The sequence below is a fragment of the Mobula birostris genome, chromosome 27, assembly GCF_030028105.1.
Source record: "Mobula birostris isolate sMobBir1 chromosome 27, sMobBir1.hap1, whole genome shotgun sequence".
Lineage (NCBI taxonomy): Eukaryota > Metazoa > Chordata > Chondrichthyes > Myliobatiformes > Myliobatidae > Mobula > Mobula birostris.
Window position 1 is genome coordinate 25,341,567 of NC_092396.1, and position 16,454 is coordinate 25,358,020.

The 16,454-nt window shown below is 41.3% G+C and overlaps 1 protein-coding gene across 2 annotated transcripts in view; it reads left to right on the forward strand.

The window, feature by feature from the left end:
- zmynd12 (zinc finger, MYND-type containing 12) overlaps positions 1 to 16,454 on the forward strand; it is a 38,654-nt gene that overhangs the window by 16,296 nt on the left and 5,904 nt on the right. The window contains exons 5-7 of one of the 2 annotated variants that reach the window (XM_072245159.1): positions 2,377 to 2,499; positions 7,309 to 7,435; positions 15,208 to 15,353. In XM_072245159.1, coding sequence (XP_072101260.1) covers positions 2,377 to 2,499; positions 7,309 to 7,435; positions 15,208 to 15,353 — 396 coding nt within the window. The remainder of the gene's footprint in view (positions 1 to 2,376; positions 2,500 to 7,308; positions 7,436 to 15,207; positions 15,354 to 16,454) is intronic. The other variant, XM_072245160.1, reaches the window with a different exon arrangement.

The following is a 16,454-nucleotide window of genomic DNA, read 5'->3' on the forward strand; positions in this document are numbered from 1 at the left end:
TGAATAAGGATGCAGGGTCAACGAATGTTTTTTTTAAATATGTTTATTACTCTATTTTGTAATACTTCTGAATAAAGTTTTTTTGGAGGAAAAAAGAACTCTACCCCCCCCCCCCCCGGGTCGGCCGGTCTGCAAGAATATTGTCAATATGAAACCGGTCCGCAACGCAAAAAAGGTTGGGAACTCCTGCAATATGGGGCCAGTTCTGAGTCGAACAATTGTACTGCTGAGGGCTTTACCTAACTGAGATGGGAGGTGGAGCTCGGTGAAAGAGAGAGGTGGGGAGAGATTTTTAAAAAAAAAAGTCAACATGTAAATAGAACAACGAAAGAGAGTAGAGGAAAACAAAGGAGGACGCTGATTACAAGGAAGAAAACGTTTCAGAACAGGGTCTGAAATATAAACCATGAAGTGAGAATAAATCATATTAAAAATGAATTAGACTGTTTGCCCAGCAATCCACACAGTGACCATAATAAAACAGGAGAACAAAAGGTAATCGTGCTGGCAAGAAATGGCCTGGTAGGGTTTGCTGAGACATGGCTGCAGGAAAAGGAATTAAATGTTCCAGGTTATACCATATGTATTTAAAATGTTTGAGAGGGGATTAAAAGGAGAAAAGGTAGCAATACTTATCAGGGATAAAATAGTGGTATTAGAAAGGAAAACATAGCAATAAGGAAGACAAATAATGGAATGGGTTAAGAGAAAAGACAATAAAGGAGCAATTGCACTAATGGGCATAACAGTGTAAAAAAGGGAAAAGATATGCACATAAATTAGGGAGTATGCATAAAACATTTAAAAAATCACAGGGAATTTAAGCTATCCCAATATTAATTGTTTATGAGATAGATGAAGAGGACGTGGAAATGGTGTTTCCACCAATTTGTAGAGGTCTCTTTCCTAGCTCAATATTTGAAATATTTAACAAAGTTGTTTATCTATTGCATAAGGAATGATCTAGAGTAGGTGGGGGAGGGGAACAATGAGACAATATTGATCTTAACATAACGCACTGCAAAATCATAACAGTATGCCGAGAATCAGGTTAATAAAGTGGAGAAAAGCTAATTTTGAAAGGCTGCAAACTTGAAATTAAATGGGTAATAGTGTTGATATTGTCAATTAGAACAACATTGGAAATAATTTTAAATGGTGTGTAAATGAGTACAGGAATGTTTTAGTATAGTACTAGGAAAGAACATCTCAACACCATATAGAGATTTTTTAAACAATGAAAGATTTTGATTGAGTGAATACAGAGAAAATAATTCAATTTATGGGCAAGAACAAATCTGAAGACTATCAATATAAAGTAGAGACCAAAAAAATCCAATAGGCAGTTCATAGAGAAACTTTTTACCCGAAGAGTAGCAAGAATGTGAAACTTGCTACCCGTGGAAAAGGTTGTAGAAGATAGTACTGATGATTTAAGCTGAAGCTGGGCAAATACACAATAGAGAAAGGTACAGAGGGCAATGCTGCTAGGTTTAGATGAGGTGAGATGAGAAGGTCTGGGATGGAATATGCGTGCTGCTGTGGACTAGTTGGGCTGAATGGCCTGTTCTGTCCCAAATCCTGTACCATTCTTCCCTGCTTGGCAAACTTTCTCCTAATGAATGTTCACTCAAAGGACTTTTTTTTTCAAATCTGATTCTTCACTTAGCAGGGATTTCATTCACTTAAACAATAGTGGGGAAATCCAATTTCACTTCTTGCAACATTACTGGAGCTTCCTTATAAATTGTCATACAGTAGTCGGGCAGTGAGTCGCACAAGTACAACAAGCAGTGAGGTGCCTCTGTCTAGAAACTGACAGCTGAACAATAATGTCAGGGAGTAACTCTAGCCAGCAGGGCATGAATGCCCCTCCTGCCCTGTGACAAACTGGCAGAACTGAACCGATCGTCCCAAAAACTAATAACTAAGTGTGGATCAGTAAAGTGCCATTTTGTCGTCTTCTTCCTTCAACACCACCTTCTGAGTACTTCATTACCAAGCTAAATTTTATTTACAGGAAATAATAATAATCTGCTTCGCAATTAACAGATTTTCAAATAACAAAGGATTCTATGTTAATTAGGGAGACCTGTCTTGCAATATAATCTAAAGATGTGCTGTAGCAATTCCAACATATATTTCCCTCATAATATAAACACTAGGACAGGGTTTGGGGGGGGCGGGGAACACAGATAATCAGTCTTAGTGCATCATGTTTGATATATATCAAACAGAAATATATAGCATAGATGAACTTATGATTAAAATTTGAGCCATTCTGCTTGTCCACTGGCATTATTTGACAGAACAAAATATGTCATTGAATATAAAACTATTTGAAAGAAACTAATGGTGGGAATTTGCCTTCGACAGATTTACCATGCCACTCAGGTATTTGGTGTGTCCGATGTTCACACGGCTGGTGGGTATTATCATATGGCCAATGTATTTTACAAACAGGAAAAGATGGACGTAGCAGACTCACTGTACTCAGAGGTAAACATCAGAATTGTGTAACCAGCACGATTAGTCAGACCAAGTGGCAATTTGTCTGCTCTCTTTACCCATAATGGAAACAACTACTTGATGGTAAATCAAAGTACATATATGTCACCATATACAACCCTGAGATTCATTTTCTTTGGGCTTACTCAATAATAACTACAGAATAATAACCATAACTGAATAAATGAAAGACCACTCAACTAGGGCATTCAACCAGAGTGCAGAACAGAACAAACTGCAATACAAAAAGAAGAATTAATAATATTAAATAAATAAGCAATAAATATCAAGAACATAAGATGAAGAGGCCTTGAAAGTGAGTCTGTTGGTTGTGTGAACATTTCAATGATGGGGCAAGAGAAGTTATCTCTTTGGTTCAAGAGCCTGATGTTGAGGGGTAGTAACTGTTCCTGAACCTGGTGGTGTGGGTCCTGAGGTTCTTGTACCTTCTTCCTGATGGAAGCAGCAAGAAGACACCATGTCCTGGATGGTGAGGGTCCCTGATGATGGATGCTGCTTTCCAGTGACAGTGTTTCATGTAGATGTGCTCAATGGTTAGGAAGGCTTTACCAGTGATGTGACAGCTGTTCTCTTCCTATACTTGTTGACAGTGTCTTAGCCCAGGACAAATCAGCTTCTCTCTTAATATGAAAATTCAATTTCCAGCAGCAGTTTATATTAAAAGAGATAGGAGCAGGATAAGGCCATTCAGCCCAAGTCTCCTGAACCGTTCAAACATTCTGATTTTTTTTCAACCCAATTCTCTGCCTTCCACTGTAACTTTTAACCTTCTTACCAATCAAAAACCTATCCATCTCTGCCCTATATATACCCAATGACTTGGCCTCATAGAAATCTGGCAACAAATTCCAGATTCAGCATTTTTCGATTAAGAAGTTCCTCTTCTTCTCAGTTTTGAAGGAGCATCCCTTTATTTCTGAGGCTGTGCTCTCAGATCCTATATTGTCTTACTAATGGAAATGTCCTCTCCACATCCAGTCTTTCAGTATCTGTTAAGTTTCAAAGAGGTTCCTCCTCATCCTTCTGAATTCTATCAAGTACAGGCCCAAAGACATTAACCAACCCTCATATGTTTATCCTTTCACTCCTGGGTTCATTCTCATGAATCTCCTCTGGACCCTCACCAACACATCTTTCCTGAGATAAGGGGCTCAAATTTAATCACGATAATGATCAATAGAAATTTAGGTGGTTTCCATATCCTGTGACGTAATCCATTTTTGGTTCTCGGCACTACGCAGATGAAATGCATTAACAGAAAGCACTAATATAACTGGGAAAGGCTAGGTAACCAATGTGGTCATGATTGAGATGCAGAGAAGGTGTAGGAGGATATGAACAAGCTACATGAATAGGTGAGGACATGGCAGATAGAAGACAATGTGGAAAAATATAGGAAGGTTGGAGCACTAGAGAAGAGATATCTTGTTGGGTCCTAGTGAGAGCACCAATGGAATTTTGTGTGCAGTTCTGACCTTCTTACCTAAGGATACATTTGAGACAGAGAGAGTACAATGAAGGCTGCCCAGCTTGAATTTGAGGATGGCAGAAGAGATTAAACAGTCCAGAATTCATAAGGATAAAAGGTACTCTCAATATATAGTAAACTTAAAAGGGCATGACAAGGTAGGTGCATAGTTAATATTTGCCCGGCGACAGGTCTAGAACCGGGAAGTAAGGGGCTGGCCAACACGGATGGAGGAGAAATTTCTGACCTCGAAAATGACAAATCTTTTACATTCTCTGCCTAGGTGAGTTACTCATTTGCTGAGAATAGTTAAGAAAGAGATTGTTGGCTTTTTAAATATGAAGAGAATCAATCTATATGGGTATAGTGCAGAAAAGTGGCACTGAAATTAAAGATCAGCCTTAACTGACTGAATGATAGTGGAGACACAAGGGACCAAATGACCTATGCCCTCTGTTTCTTGTGCTATTAATCTCACAGAGCCACCAAGAGGCATTAATTTAATCCATTAGCCATTGTTAATATTTCAAATTTACTGCTAATAACTTCTATACATTCAAGCAAAAGTCATATATTCTTCGAGAGATAGGTGTAGTGAATGACTTATGTAATCAGCATAAAACCAGAGTACTTTAAATTGAAAAGACAATACCATAGCAGGAAGGGGACTTTCTGAGATTGGACTGGAAGATGAATTGAATGAATTTGTTTTGCTTAAACTGGAGCAGAGAGGGTAAAGATTTAATCTTGATCTAATCACACCTGAATACCTGGTACTCAAACAAAAGGCCTGAAATAAGGAAGTGATATCACAGACAGACATCTCTGCTTAAATTCTGAAAGTTAAAATTGGCAACAATTCTTTTTATGTAGGTTATTGCAATTTAATTATAGGGGTGTGTGGGAATATATTTAGCATTTTGGGATTTTGTGCATAGGATTGCATTATAAGACCATAAAACATAAGAGCAGAACTAAACTATTCAGCCATTCAGTCTGCTCCACCATTCGATGATGGCTGATTTGCTTTCCCTCTCAGCCCTATCCTACTACCTCTCTCCTTAATCTTTGACGCCCTTACTAATCACTAACCTGTCAACCTTCACTTCAAGCACACACAATAATTGGGCCAACACAGCTCATCTGTGGCACTGAATTCCACAGATTTACCTCTTTTTGGCTAAAGAAATTCCTCATCATTTCAGTTGTATAGGGACAATTTTGTACTCTGAGTCTGTGCCCTCTGGTCCTAGACTCTCCTATTATTGGGAAAAAATCCTCCCCATGTTCATTCTATGTAGGCCTTTCAATATTTAGTAGGTTCAATATGATCCCTTCCCCTGCCACTCATTCTTCTAAACTCCAGTGAGTACAGGCACAGAGCCATCAAACATTCTTCATATGTCAACCCTTTCATTCCTAGGCCATTCTCGTAAACCTCCTCTGGACCTCCTCCATTGACAGAACATCCTATCTTAGAAATGCAGACCAAAACTGCACACAGTACTCCTAATGTGGTCTGACCAATACCTGATAAAGCCTTATTATTTCATTGCTTTTATATTCTGTATAAAATATATCCTGCGCGAGAACTCCGAAGTCCTTTTTCACCTCTGATTTTTGAATTCGGTTTAGAAAATAGTCTACACCTTTGTTCCTTCTACTAAAGTGCGTCACCTTACACTCCCTACACTGTATCCCATCTGCCACCTAATTGCTCATTCTCCTAACTTGACTAAATCTTTCTGCAGACTACTTGCTTCCTGAACAGTACCTGCCTCTCCAACTATCTTTGTATCATCCACAAACTTGGCCATCAATTCCATCATCCAGATCATTAACATATAACATGAAATGAAGTGGTCCCAACACTGACCCACGTGGAACACGACTAGTCAACCGCAGCCAACCAAAAAAGACGCCCTTTATTCCCATTCTTTGCCTCCTGCCAGTCACCCAATCTTCTGTCCAGGCTAGTCATCTTCCTGTAATACCATGTGCTTCTACCTCGTTTAGCAGCCTTGTATGCAGCAACTTGTCAAAGACCTTCTGAAATCCAAGTAAATAACATAATTGACTCCTGAGTCGGCTGGGGTGATATACTGCGTCCGGTGCTCCTGACGCGGCCTTCCGTATATTGGCGAGACCCGACGCAGACTGGGAGATCGTTTTGCTGAACACCTACACTCTGTCCGCCAGAGAAAGCAGGATCTCCCAGTGGCCACACATTTTAATTCCACGTCCCATTCCCATTCTTATATGTCTACCCACGGCCTCCTCTACTGTAAAGATGAAGCCACACTCAGGTTGGAGGAACAACATCTTATATTCCGTCTGGGTAGCCTCCAACCTCATGGCATGAACATTGACTTCTCTAACTTATATTAATGCCCCACCTCCCCTTTGTACCCCATCAGTTAGTTAGTTGGTTGGTTGGTTGGTTGGTTATTTATTTATTTATTTATTTATTTTTATCTCTCTCTCTCTCTCTCTCTCTCTCTCTCTCTCTCTCTCTCTCTCTCTCTCTCTCTCTCTCTTTTCTCCCTCTGTCCCTCTCACTGTAACTCCTTGCCCATCCTCTGGGTTCCCCCCCCCTTCTTTCTCCCTAGGCCTCCTGTCCCATGATCCTCTCCCTTCTCCAGCCTCGTATCCCTTTTGCCAATCAACTTTCCAGCTCTTAGCTCCATCCCTCCCCTTCCTGTCCTCTCCTATCATTTCAGATCTCCCCTTCCCCCTCCCATTTTCAAATCTCTTACTATCTCTTCTTTCAGTTAGTCCTGACAAAGGGTGTCTGCCCGAAATGTCGACTGTACCTCTTCCTATAGATGCTGCCTGGCCTGCTGCGTTCACCAGCATTTTTTGTGTGTGTCAATTGACTCCTTTGGCTATCCTGCCTGTTATTTTCTCAAGAATTCCAACAGATTTGTCAGGAAAGATTTATTTTTTACAGAAACCATACTGACTTCAGCCTGTTTGCCTCCAAGCTCCCCAAAACCTCATAATTAATAATGGATTCCAACATCTTACCATTAAATTTGGGCAAGCTGGCTTTTGCCTTGCCCCCTTCTTAAGGAGTGGAGTGACATTTGTGATTTTCCAGTTCTCTAGAACTATTCCAGAATCTACTGATTCTTGAAAGATTATTACTAATGCCTCCACAATCTCTTCAGCTACCTCTTTCATAACTCTGAGGTGTAGTCCATCTGGTCTGGATGTATTCATGTTGGAGAATAATGAGACTCATAAACAAATTAACTTGTATTTTTGTCTAGTAAAGAATTAAAAGTTCTCAAATGAATATTTTCATGCAGGTGACCGATATCTGGAAAAATTTCTTGGCTGAACTGGTTGAGACGGAAATACAAAAATCTCTGTGGAAAGCTGGCTTCAGTTCACCAGAACCTGGCACCAGCCTTGTTGATGTGGAAGATGTTTTTGGTTAGTGCCTACAACATTGTCTCTTTTCTTAAAGTACAGTACTTATACAAAAAGCTATGAAAGTAACATGAAATGAAACCAGTCAGTCATGCCAGAGAATATTAAGGACAATGTCTCCAAGGTTAGAATCTGGAAGTTCTTTTTTTCCAAATTCTCAATACTCTCAATCAAAATTCTCAGCCATCAAGAATAAATGTTGAATTGACAGCCCTACTTTTAACAAACTACTCTAATATGCCTCAAGAAACTCTGTTGATCAGTAAGCTTGGTTAATCAGTCAATATCATGTAGGAAGCAAATTAAACTGAATGATATTGGAAACCACTTGCCAAGGCGGTATAAGAAGGCTCAGATAGAGTGTTAATTGTCAAACAATTAATATAAATGATTGTCTTCAGAGTGTGAATAGGGAAAGGATCAGTGTAATAAAAATATCTAAAAAGGTAAAGGAAGTGTAGAGTTTGGAAGTTGGCTAATTATGCTTTTGGAATATCAGGGCCATAATCTCTAATGCTCTTACATCATTAATCCAAGCATGCATACTATGTATAAATTTGCATGCTAACATCATGCTTACTATACAAAAATAATTGTACTGGTTTGTACTCATGTACTGACTTACAAAGATATTAGTCAAATGTTTCTCTACTTCTTGGATCCATACGTGTGCAACAAAGGAAAGCATTATGTTGACCTCATCATCATCATCATCATCAGGTGCCATGCCCAGTTTGAGCTTTGACTGCCATGCCCCACACTCTCCTGTTTCGGGTCAAGTGGATCAATTCATTGGTATTCATTTCCAGTTCTCTGGCTGCTGTCCCCATCATCATTTGTCTTTGTCTTCCTCTTGCTTTCTTCCCTTCAATCTTTCCCATAATTGTGGACATGGTGGAGGATTACAAATACCTAGGGATACGAATTGACAATAAACTGGACTGGTCAAAGAACACTGAGGCTGTCTACAAGAAGGGTCAGAGCCGTCTCTATTTCCTGAGGAGACTGAGGTCCTTTAACGTCTGCCGGACGATGCTGAGGATGTTCTACGAGTCTGTGGTGGCCAGTGCGATCATGTTTGCTGTTGTGTGCTGGGGCAGCAGGCTGAGGGTAGCAGACACCAACAGAATGAACAAAATCATTCATAAGGCCAGTGATGTTGTGGGGATGGACTCTCTGATGGTGGTGTCTGAAAAGAGGATGCTGTCAAAGTTGCATGCCATCTTGGAGAATGTCTCCCATCCACTACATAATGGACTGGTGGGGCATAAGAGTACATTCAGCCAGAGACTCATTCCACCGAGATGCAGCACTGAGCGTCATAGGAAGTCATTCCTGCCTGTGGCCATCAAACTTTACAACTCCTCCCTTGGAGGGTCAGTCACCCTGAGCCAATAGGCTGGTCCTGGACTTATTTCCTGGCATAATTTACATATTACTATTTGATGTGACTTGGCTATTACCTCGTACAAATTCCTAATTAACTGGTCCATATTCTCCATTCCCTTTGCTAAAACTTTAATCCTGTTGATCGCATTTATGCCTCTGCCATTCCACAAGTCTCTCCAGCAGAGGTCAGCGTTAAGTAACCAGAAACAAGAGTCGTGGCTAATCTTCCTCGGTCTCTAAGCTAATTGTACTCCAGAAATCTTTTGTTCCAGATGGAAAATACCTTCAAGTGCTATATCAGGTGGGCTTAACATGTTACTGGATCCAATTGATAGGCAGGATAATAAACTAAATTTTATACCAACCATCTCCCTACAGTATAGTTAGCCATTCAGGTAAAGCAATGAACCATATGAATTTACTCACTGGAGTATTTTTTCCTCTACTAGTTACTAAATGTCAGGAAATACAGAACAGGTAAAGAGAAAGTATTTCAATATCAGGTATGTAACTGAAGCCTGCTGATCAAATGGTACACTTACCAACCCCCTGAGTTAACCTGTGCTAAAGCCACCATTTTGAAGATACATTGCTCTCGAATATGTAGTATCAATTTACAGCCAAGTTTAATGCACAAGTAGTGATTCTTTTATTGTTGTATATTCCCTTTATCTTTCATAGTTCACACATTTATCATGCAATTATGCAAAAGGTATTCTTTGGACAATTATTTCTTTATTTTGGGTGGTTTGCGGTACATAGCTACCCATGGTTAAGCATAATGCAGGCCCTCAGGGAGGAATGTATGCAAGCTGTTCATAGAAATGTATGTACAAGACTCAGCTAGAGACAATAGACAATAGGTGGAGTAGGCCATTCGGCCCTTTGAGCCAGCACCGCCATTCACTGTGATCATGGCTGATCATCCACAATCAGTACCCTGTTCCTGCCTTCTCCCCATATCCCTTGACTCCGCTATCTTTACGAGCTCTATCTCTTTCTTGAAAGAATCCAAAGAATTGGCCTCCACTGCCTTCTGAGGCAGAGCATTCCACAGATCCACAACCCTCTGTGTGAAAAAGTTTTTCCTCAACTCTGTTCTAAATGGTCTACCCCTTATTCTTAAACTGTGGCCTCTGGTTCTGGACTCCCCCAACATCAGGAACATGTTTCCTGCCTCTAGCATGTCCAATCCCTTAGAAGTCAGATCCCCTCTCATCCTTCTAAATTCCAGTGTATACAAGCCCAGTCGCTCCAGTCTTTCAACATATGACATTCCCACCATCCCTGGAATTAACCCAGTGAACCTATGCTGCACTCCCTCCATAGCAAGAATGTCCTTCCTCAAATTTGGAGACCAAAACTGCACACAATACTCCAGGTGGGGTCTCACTAGGGCCCTGTACAACTGCAGGAGGACCTCTTTGCTCCTATACTCAACTCCCCTTGTTATGAAGGCCCACATGCCATTAGCTTTCTTCACTGCCTGCTGTACCTGTATGCTTACTTTCAGTGACTGATGAACAAGGACACCCAGATCTCGTTGTACTTCCCTTTCTCCTAACTTGACACCATTCAGATAGTAATCTGCCTTCCTGTTCTTGCCACCAAAGTGGATAACCTCACATTTATCCACATTAAACTGCATCTGCCATGCATCTGTCCAGTCACCCAACCTGTCCAAGTCACCCTGCATTCTCATAACATCCTCTTCACATTTCACACTGTTACCCAGCTTTGTGTCATCTGCAAATTTGCTGATGTTACTTTTAATCCCTTCATCGGGAGGAGAAGATGGCGGCGCGACGCAGCTTGCAGCAGCCACTCCTGTGAATGATATCTGTTATCTGTCAAGTAGGGTGCCGTGCACAATCCTGATTTGATGGAGACAGATGTGAGAGCACGGAGGAACATCCGTGAAACTTCTGAAATGCCTGCTTCACTGCCGCTGCTACTGTGTGATCCAGAATCTCTGGAGGGGAAGCCCCCGAGTCCTCGACTTTGCCTGTTGCTTGGCGGCCGGGGCGGGGTCGGAGCGCTTGGCAGAGATGGTGCTCGGTGCTCGGTGTCAGAGGGCTGATCGTTGGCTCGAAGTTTTTGGACGGACTCAGAGTCGGCAGCAGTCGGGTGCTTACAATGCATCGGCAAGTTTGCGGTGCTTGGAGCTTCATGGCAGGGAGAGTTTCTCCCTTCTACTGTCTGCATGAGATGATGGGGCTATTGGGACTTGAGACTTTTTTTTTTACCATGCCCATGGTCTGCTCTTTATTAAATCACGGCATTGCTTTGCATTGTTGTAACTATATGTTATGTGGTTTTGTCAGCTTTAGTCTTGGTTTGTCCTGTGTTTCTGTGGTGTGTTTCTGTGGTATCTTTCTGGAGGAACATTGTATCATTTTTTAATGCATGCATTTCTAAATGACAATAAACGAGGACTGAGTGTCCTCATAATCTAATCTAAACTAAATCATTATTGTATAAATAGCTGGATCCCAGCACCGAGCCTTGTGGTACCCCACTAGTCACTGCCTGCCATTCTGAAAGGGACCCGTTAACTCCTACTCTGTTTCCTGTCTGCCAACTAATTTTCTATCCATGTCAGTACCCTACTGCCAATACCATGTGCTCTAATTTTGCGCACTAACCTCCTATGTGGGACCTTATCAAAGGCTTTCTGAAAGTTCGGGAACACTACATCCACTGGCTTTCCCATGTCCATTTTCATAGTTACATCCTCAAAAAATTCCAGAAGGTTAGACAAGCATGATTTCCCCTTCATAAATCCATGCTGACTCGGATCTATCCTGCTACTGCTATCCAAGTATGCCACTATTTCATCTTTTATAATTGACTCCAGCATCTTCCCCACCACTTATGTCAGACTAACTGGTCTGTAATTGCCTGTTTTTTCTCTCCCTCCTTTCATAAAAAGTGGGATAACATTAGCTACCCTCCAATCCGCAGGAACTGATCCTGGATCTATAGAACATTGGGAAATGATTACCAATGCGTCCACGATTTCTGGAACCACCTCCTTAAGTACCCTGGGATGCAGACCATCAGGCCCTGGGGATTTACCAGCCTTCAGCCCCATCAGTTTACCCAACACCATTTTCTGCCTAATGCAAATCTCCTTCAGTTCCTCTGTTACCCTAGGTCCTCTGGCCACTATTACATCTGGGAGGTTTTTTGTGTCTTCCCTAGTGAAGACAGATCCAAAGTACCTGTTCAACTCGTCTACCATTTCCTTGTTCCCCATAATAATTTCACCTGTTTCTGTGTTCAAGGGCCCAACTTTGGTCTTAACTATCTTTTTCCTCTTCATATACCTAAAGAAGCTTTTACTATCCTCCTTTATATTCTTGGCTAGCTTACCTTCGTACCTCATCTTTTCCCCGTTTTGCCATTTTAGTTATCTTCTGTTGCTCCTTAAAAGTCTCCCAATCCTCTGCCTTCCTGCTCATCCTTGCCATGTTATACTTCCTCTCTTTTATTTTTATACTTCCCTTGTTATCCACGGTCGCCCCTTACTCCCCTTAGAATCTTTCTTCCTCTTCAGAATGAACTGATCCTGCACCTTCTGTATTATTCCCAGAAATACCTGCCATTGTTGTTCCACTGTCATCCCTGCTAGGGTATCTTTCCAGTCAATTTTGGCTAGCTCCTCCCTCATGGCTCCATAGTCCCCTTTGTTCAACTGTAATACTGACACTTCCGATTTTCCCTTCTCCCTCTCAAATTGTAGATTAAAACATCATATTATGGTCACTACCTCCTAATGGCTCCTTTACCTCGAGTTTCCTTATCAAATCTGGCTCATTACACAACACTAAATCCAGAATTGCCTTCTCCCTGGTAGGCTCTAATACAAGCTGCTCTAAGAATCCATCTCTGAGGCATTCCACAAACTCCCTTTCTTGGGGTCCAGTACCAACCTGATTTTCCCAGTCTACCTGCATGTTGAAATCCCCCATAACAACTGTAGTATTACCTTTGCAACATGCCAATTTTAACTCTTGATTTAACTTGCACCCTATATCCAGGCTACTGTTTGGGGGTCTGTAGATAACTCCCATTAGGGTCTTTTTGCCCTTACAGTTTCTCAGTTCTATCCATACTGACTCTACATCTCCTGATTCTATGTACCCCCTCGCAAGTGAGTGAATTCATTCCTCACCAAAAGAGCCACCCCACTCCTTCTGCCAACCTGTCTGTCCTTTTGATAGGATGTATAGCCCTGAATATTCATTTCCCAGCCCTGGTCCTCTTACAGCCATGTGTCATGTCTCTGTTATTCCCACAACGTCATACTTGCCAATTTCCAACTGAGCCTCAAGCTCATCCACTTTATTTCGTATACTCCGTGCATTCATATATTAGATTAGGAGGACACTCAGTCCTCGTTTATTGTCATTTAGAAATGCATGAATTAAAAATGATACAATGTTCCTCCAGAATGGTATCACAAGAAACACAGGACAAACCAAGACTAAAACTGACAAAACCACATAATTATGACATATAGTTACAACAGTGTAAAGCAATACTGTAATTTGATAAAGAGCAGACCACGGGCACAGTAAAAAAAAGTCTCAAAGTCCCGATAGCCTCATCACCTCACGCAGACAGTAGAAGGGAGAAACTCTCCCTGCCATGAACCTCCAAGCGCCGCAAACTTGCCGATGCAGCACCATTTGAAGCGCCTCTGACACCGAGCACCATCCTCTGCCGAGCAACAAGCAAAGCCGAGGACTCGGGGGCTTCCCCTCCGGAGATTTCAGACCACACAACAGCAGCAACAGTGAAACAGGCATTTCAGAAGTTTCACCAGATGATTCTCTGTGCTCTCACGTCTGTCTCCATCAGGATTGTGCACAGCACCGTACTTGGCGAATAACAGACATCACCACTGGAGTGGCTGCTGCGAGCTGCCATTTAAAGTAATACTTTTACTCCCCTCACCTTTCACATCAATTCCTATTGCACTTGGCCATACTCTCCAATCCCTTTCTGAGCTTTCTGCCCCATTAATTCTGTTCCTATTAACTTTTCCTATTCTCTCTTTCCCTTTAACTCCATCCTTATATTTCAAGTTCATCCCCTCCCCCCTACTACTTAGTTTAAACACACCCGTGTAGCAGTAGCAAACCTGCCTGCCAGAACGCTGGTCCCCCGTCTGTAAAGACCCATCCCTTCTGTACAATTCATCCTTACCCCAAAACAGATCCCAGTGGTCCAAGAATCTAAATCCCTGCTCCCCGCACCAGCTCCTCAGCCATACATTCAGATCCCCTATCTCCCTGTTCCTGCCCTCACCAGCACAAGGAACTGGAAGCAAACCCCAGATAACCACCCTGGAGGTCCTATGTAGCTTCCTCAAGCCTCCTCTCCCATTAATTGAGATAATAGGTGATATGTGATAACCACATATACCTACCTATTCTCTTGTACCTTAATTGGTTAATAAAATTTATTAATATCAGACTTAAAAGTTGCCAACTGATTATACATCCAATTGCCCTTTGTAGAAGAGAACTCCAAACTGTGAACAGAAGCGTTACCTAACTTCTCTCCTGAAGTGGATGACTTACTCTTTTAGTGTACACTCCTTGATCCCTAAACAATGGAAATACTTTCTCCATTCTTAAATACCTTAAACTTCAATCAAACCATACCCTCACTCTCTCAATTCCAGGCAATAAAATCCTAGTCTGCAACATCTCTTTATAAATTTATGCATGGATTCTAGGTATCATTCTCATGTAGTGTCTTCACCATGTTCATCCTAGTCCACTATTTCCTAAGATGTCAGAATCAGTGATCTTTATCATAGAATTTAATGTTTTGTGGTAGTACAGTGCAGAGACAAAATATTATTATAAATGACATAATAGTGTAAAAAGGGACTATTCAGAAACCTGATGGCAGAGAGAGAGCTTTTCCTAAATCATTCAGTATTTGTCTTTAAGCTCCTGTACCTCCTTCCCAATGGTACGGACAAGAAGAGAATATGTTCTGGACGGTGAGGGTCCTTTGTAAATAATGCTGCTTTCCTTAAGCACCATCTTTGAAGATGTCCTTGATTGTGGAGAGAATTATGACCATGATGGTATTTACAAACCTCTACACCTCTTGCAATCCTGCACATTGGACCCTCTACCAAGCTGTGTTGCAACCAGTCAAAATGCTCTCCCGCTAAGGAAAATTTTAAGTCTTTGATGACACAGCAAATCTCCTCATTCCTAATAAAGTAGAGCCACTGGTGTACCTTCTTTGTAATTAGATGTAATGTCAATAATTGCTTTTTTGTTATAATACAAGCTTTTAAGAATTTCTTCTATGAGATTTTAAATTGTTTTTCTGCATTGTTTGATTCTGCATTGAAGATGCATCTCAGAAAGCAGAAGCAGTCAAGATCCTACATGTGATTTTTGACATGAGAAACCAAGAGCTCCTTGTGAAAAACGGCAAAATTGGAAATATTGCTCACACCCTGGCAATGCTTTATTATCTGTTCCAAGACTTTAGCAAGGTAAACTTCACATTGCTGTTTCAGGACAAAAATCCACTACCATACACAAATCATTAGAAATTAATGCAAATAGACTTGACTGTTGACTAAATCGTTTTGGACACCCAGCTGTAAAAGGAGGGTGTCACTTAGCTGTATAGAGTGCAGAAAAGATTGAGATGTCACTGGGACTGGAGGGCTTGAGTTAGAAGGAGAGACAGGATAGGCTAGGACATTTCTCCTGGAGCACAGAAGGCTTAAGCATGACCTTAAAAACGTGTATGAAATCCTGTGGTGCATAGATAGAGGATGGTCACAGTCTTTTTCCCCAGGGAAGGAGAGTCTAAAACTAGATGACATAGGGTTAAAGTGAGAGAATTGTAGATAAACTTAGTAGATTGATTGGGTGAAAGAATGTTACAAGGGTGGTCTTTCATTTTCACTCTATAGAAAGGATAGAACAAAGTACTTTCCATTGGATATCCAGCCCAATTGTATACTTAGGTTTCAGCTGGAAGAAAGTGCAGATAAAAATGCATGGATGGGTGGCTGGAATGCTATTTGGATAGGCACAGAAACAGACCCTTGGTTCCAACTCGCCCATATCCCACCACACTATCTATCCCAACTCGTCCAACTGCCTACCTTTGAAAATATCACTAAGCCAGGGGTTTCCCAACCTGCAATCCTTGTACTCTTTACTTAATGGTATTGTTCTCTGGCATAAAAAAAGGTTGGGAACCCCTGCTCTAAGCCTTACCCAACTATGTACCTGTCCAAATGATTTTTTAAATATTGTAACTGTATCCTCATCTGTAACTTCCTCTGGTAGCTCATTCCACCATCTGTATGGGAAAAATTGCCCCTCAGGTCACTTTTAAACTATCCCCTCTCTTTAAAATTATGTCTAGTTCCCTACCTTTTAATAAGACTGTGATAATCCACTTACTTATGCCCCTCATGATTTATATACTTGGATAGTCATCCTCCCAGCTTCATCCACTCCAGTAAAAATACATCTCAGCCCATCCAGTCTCTCCTTATAACTCAAGTCCAACAGATTCAGTACCGATACCTCGGCACTGTACAAGTTATAACATGACTTTCCAATTCGTGTACGCA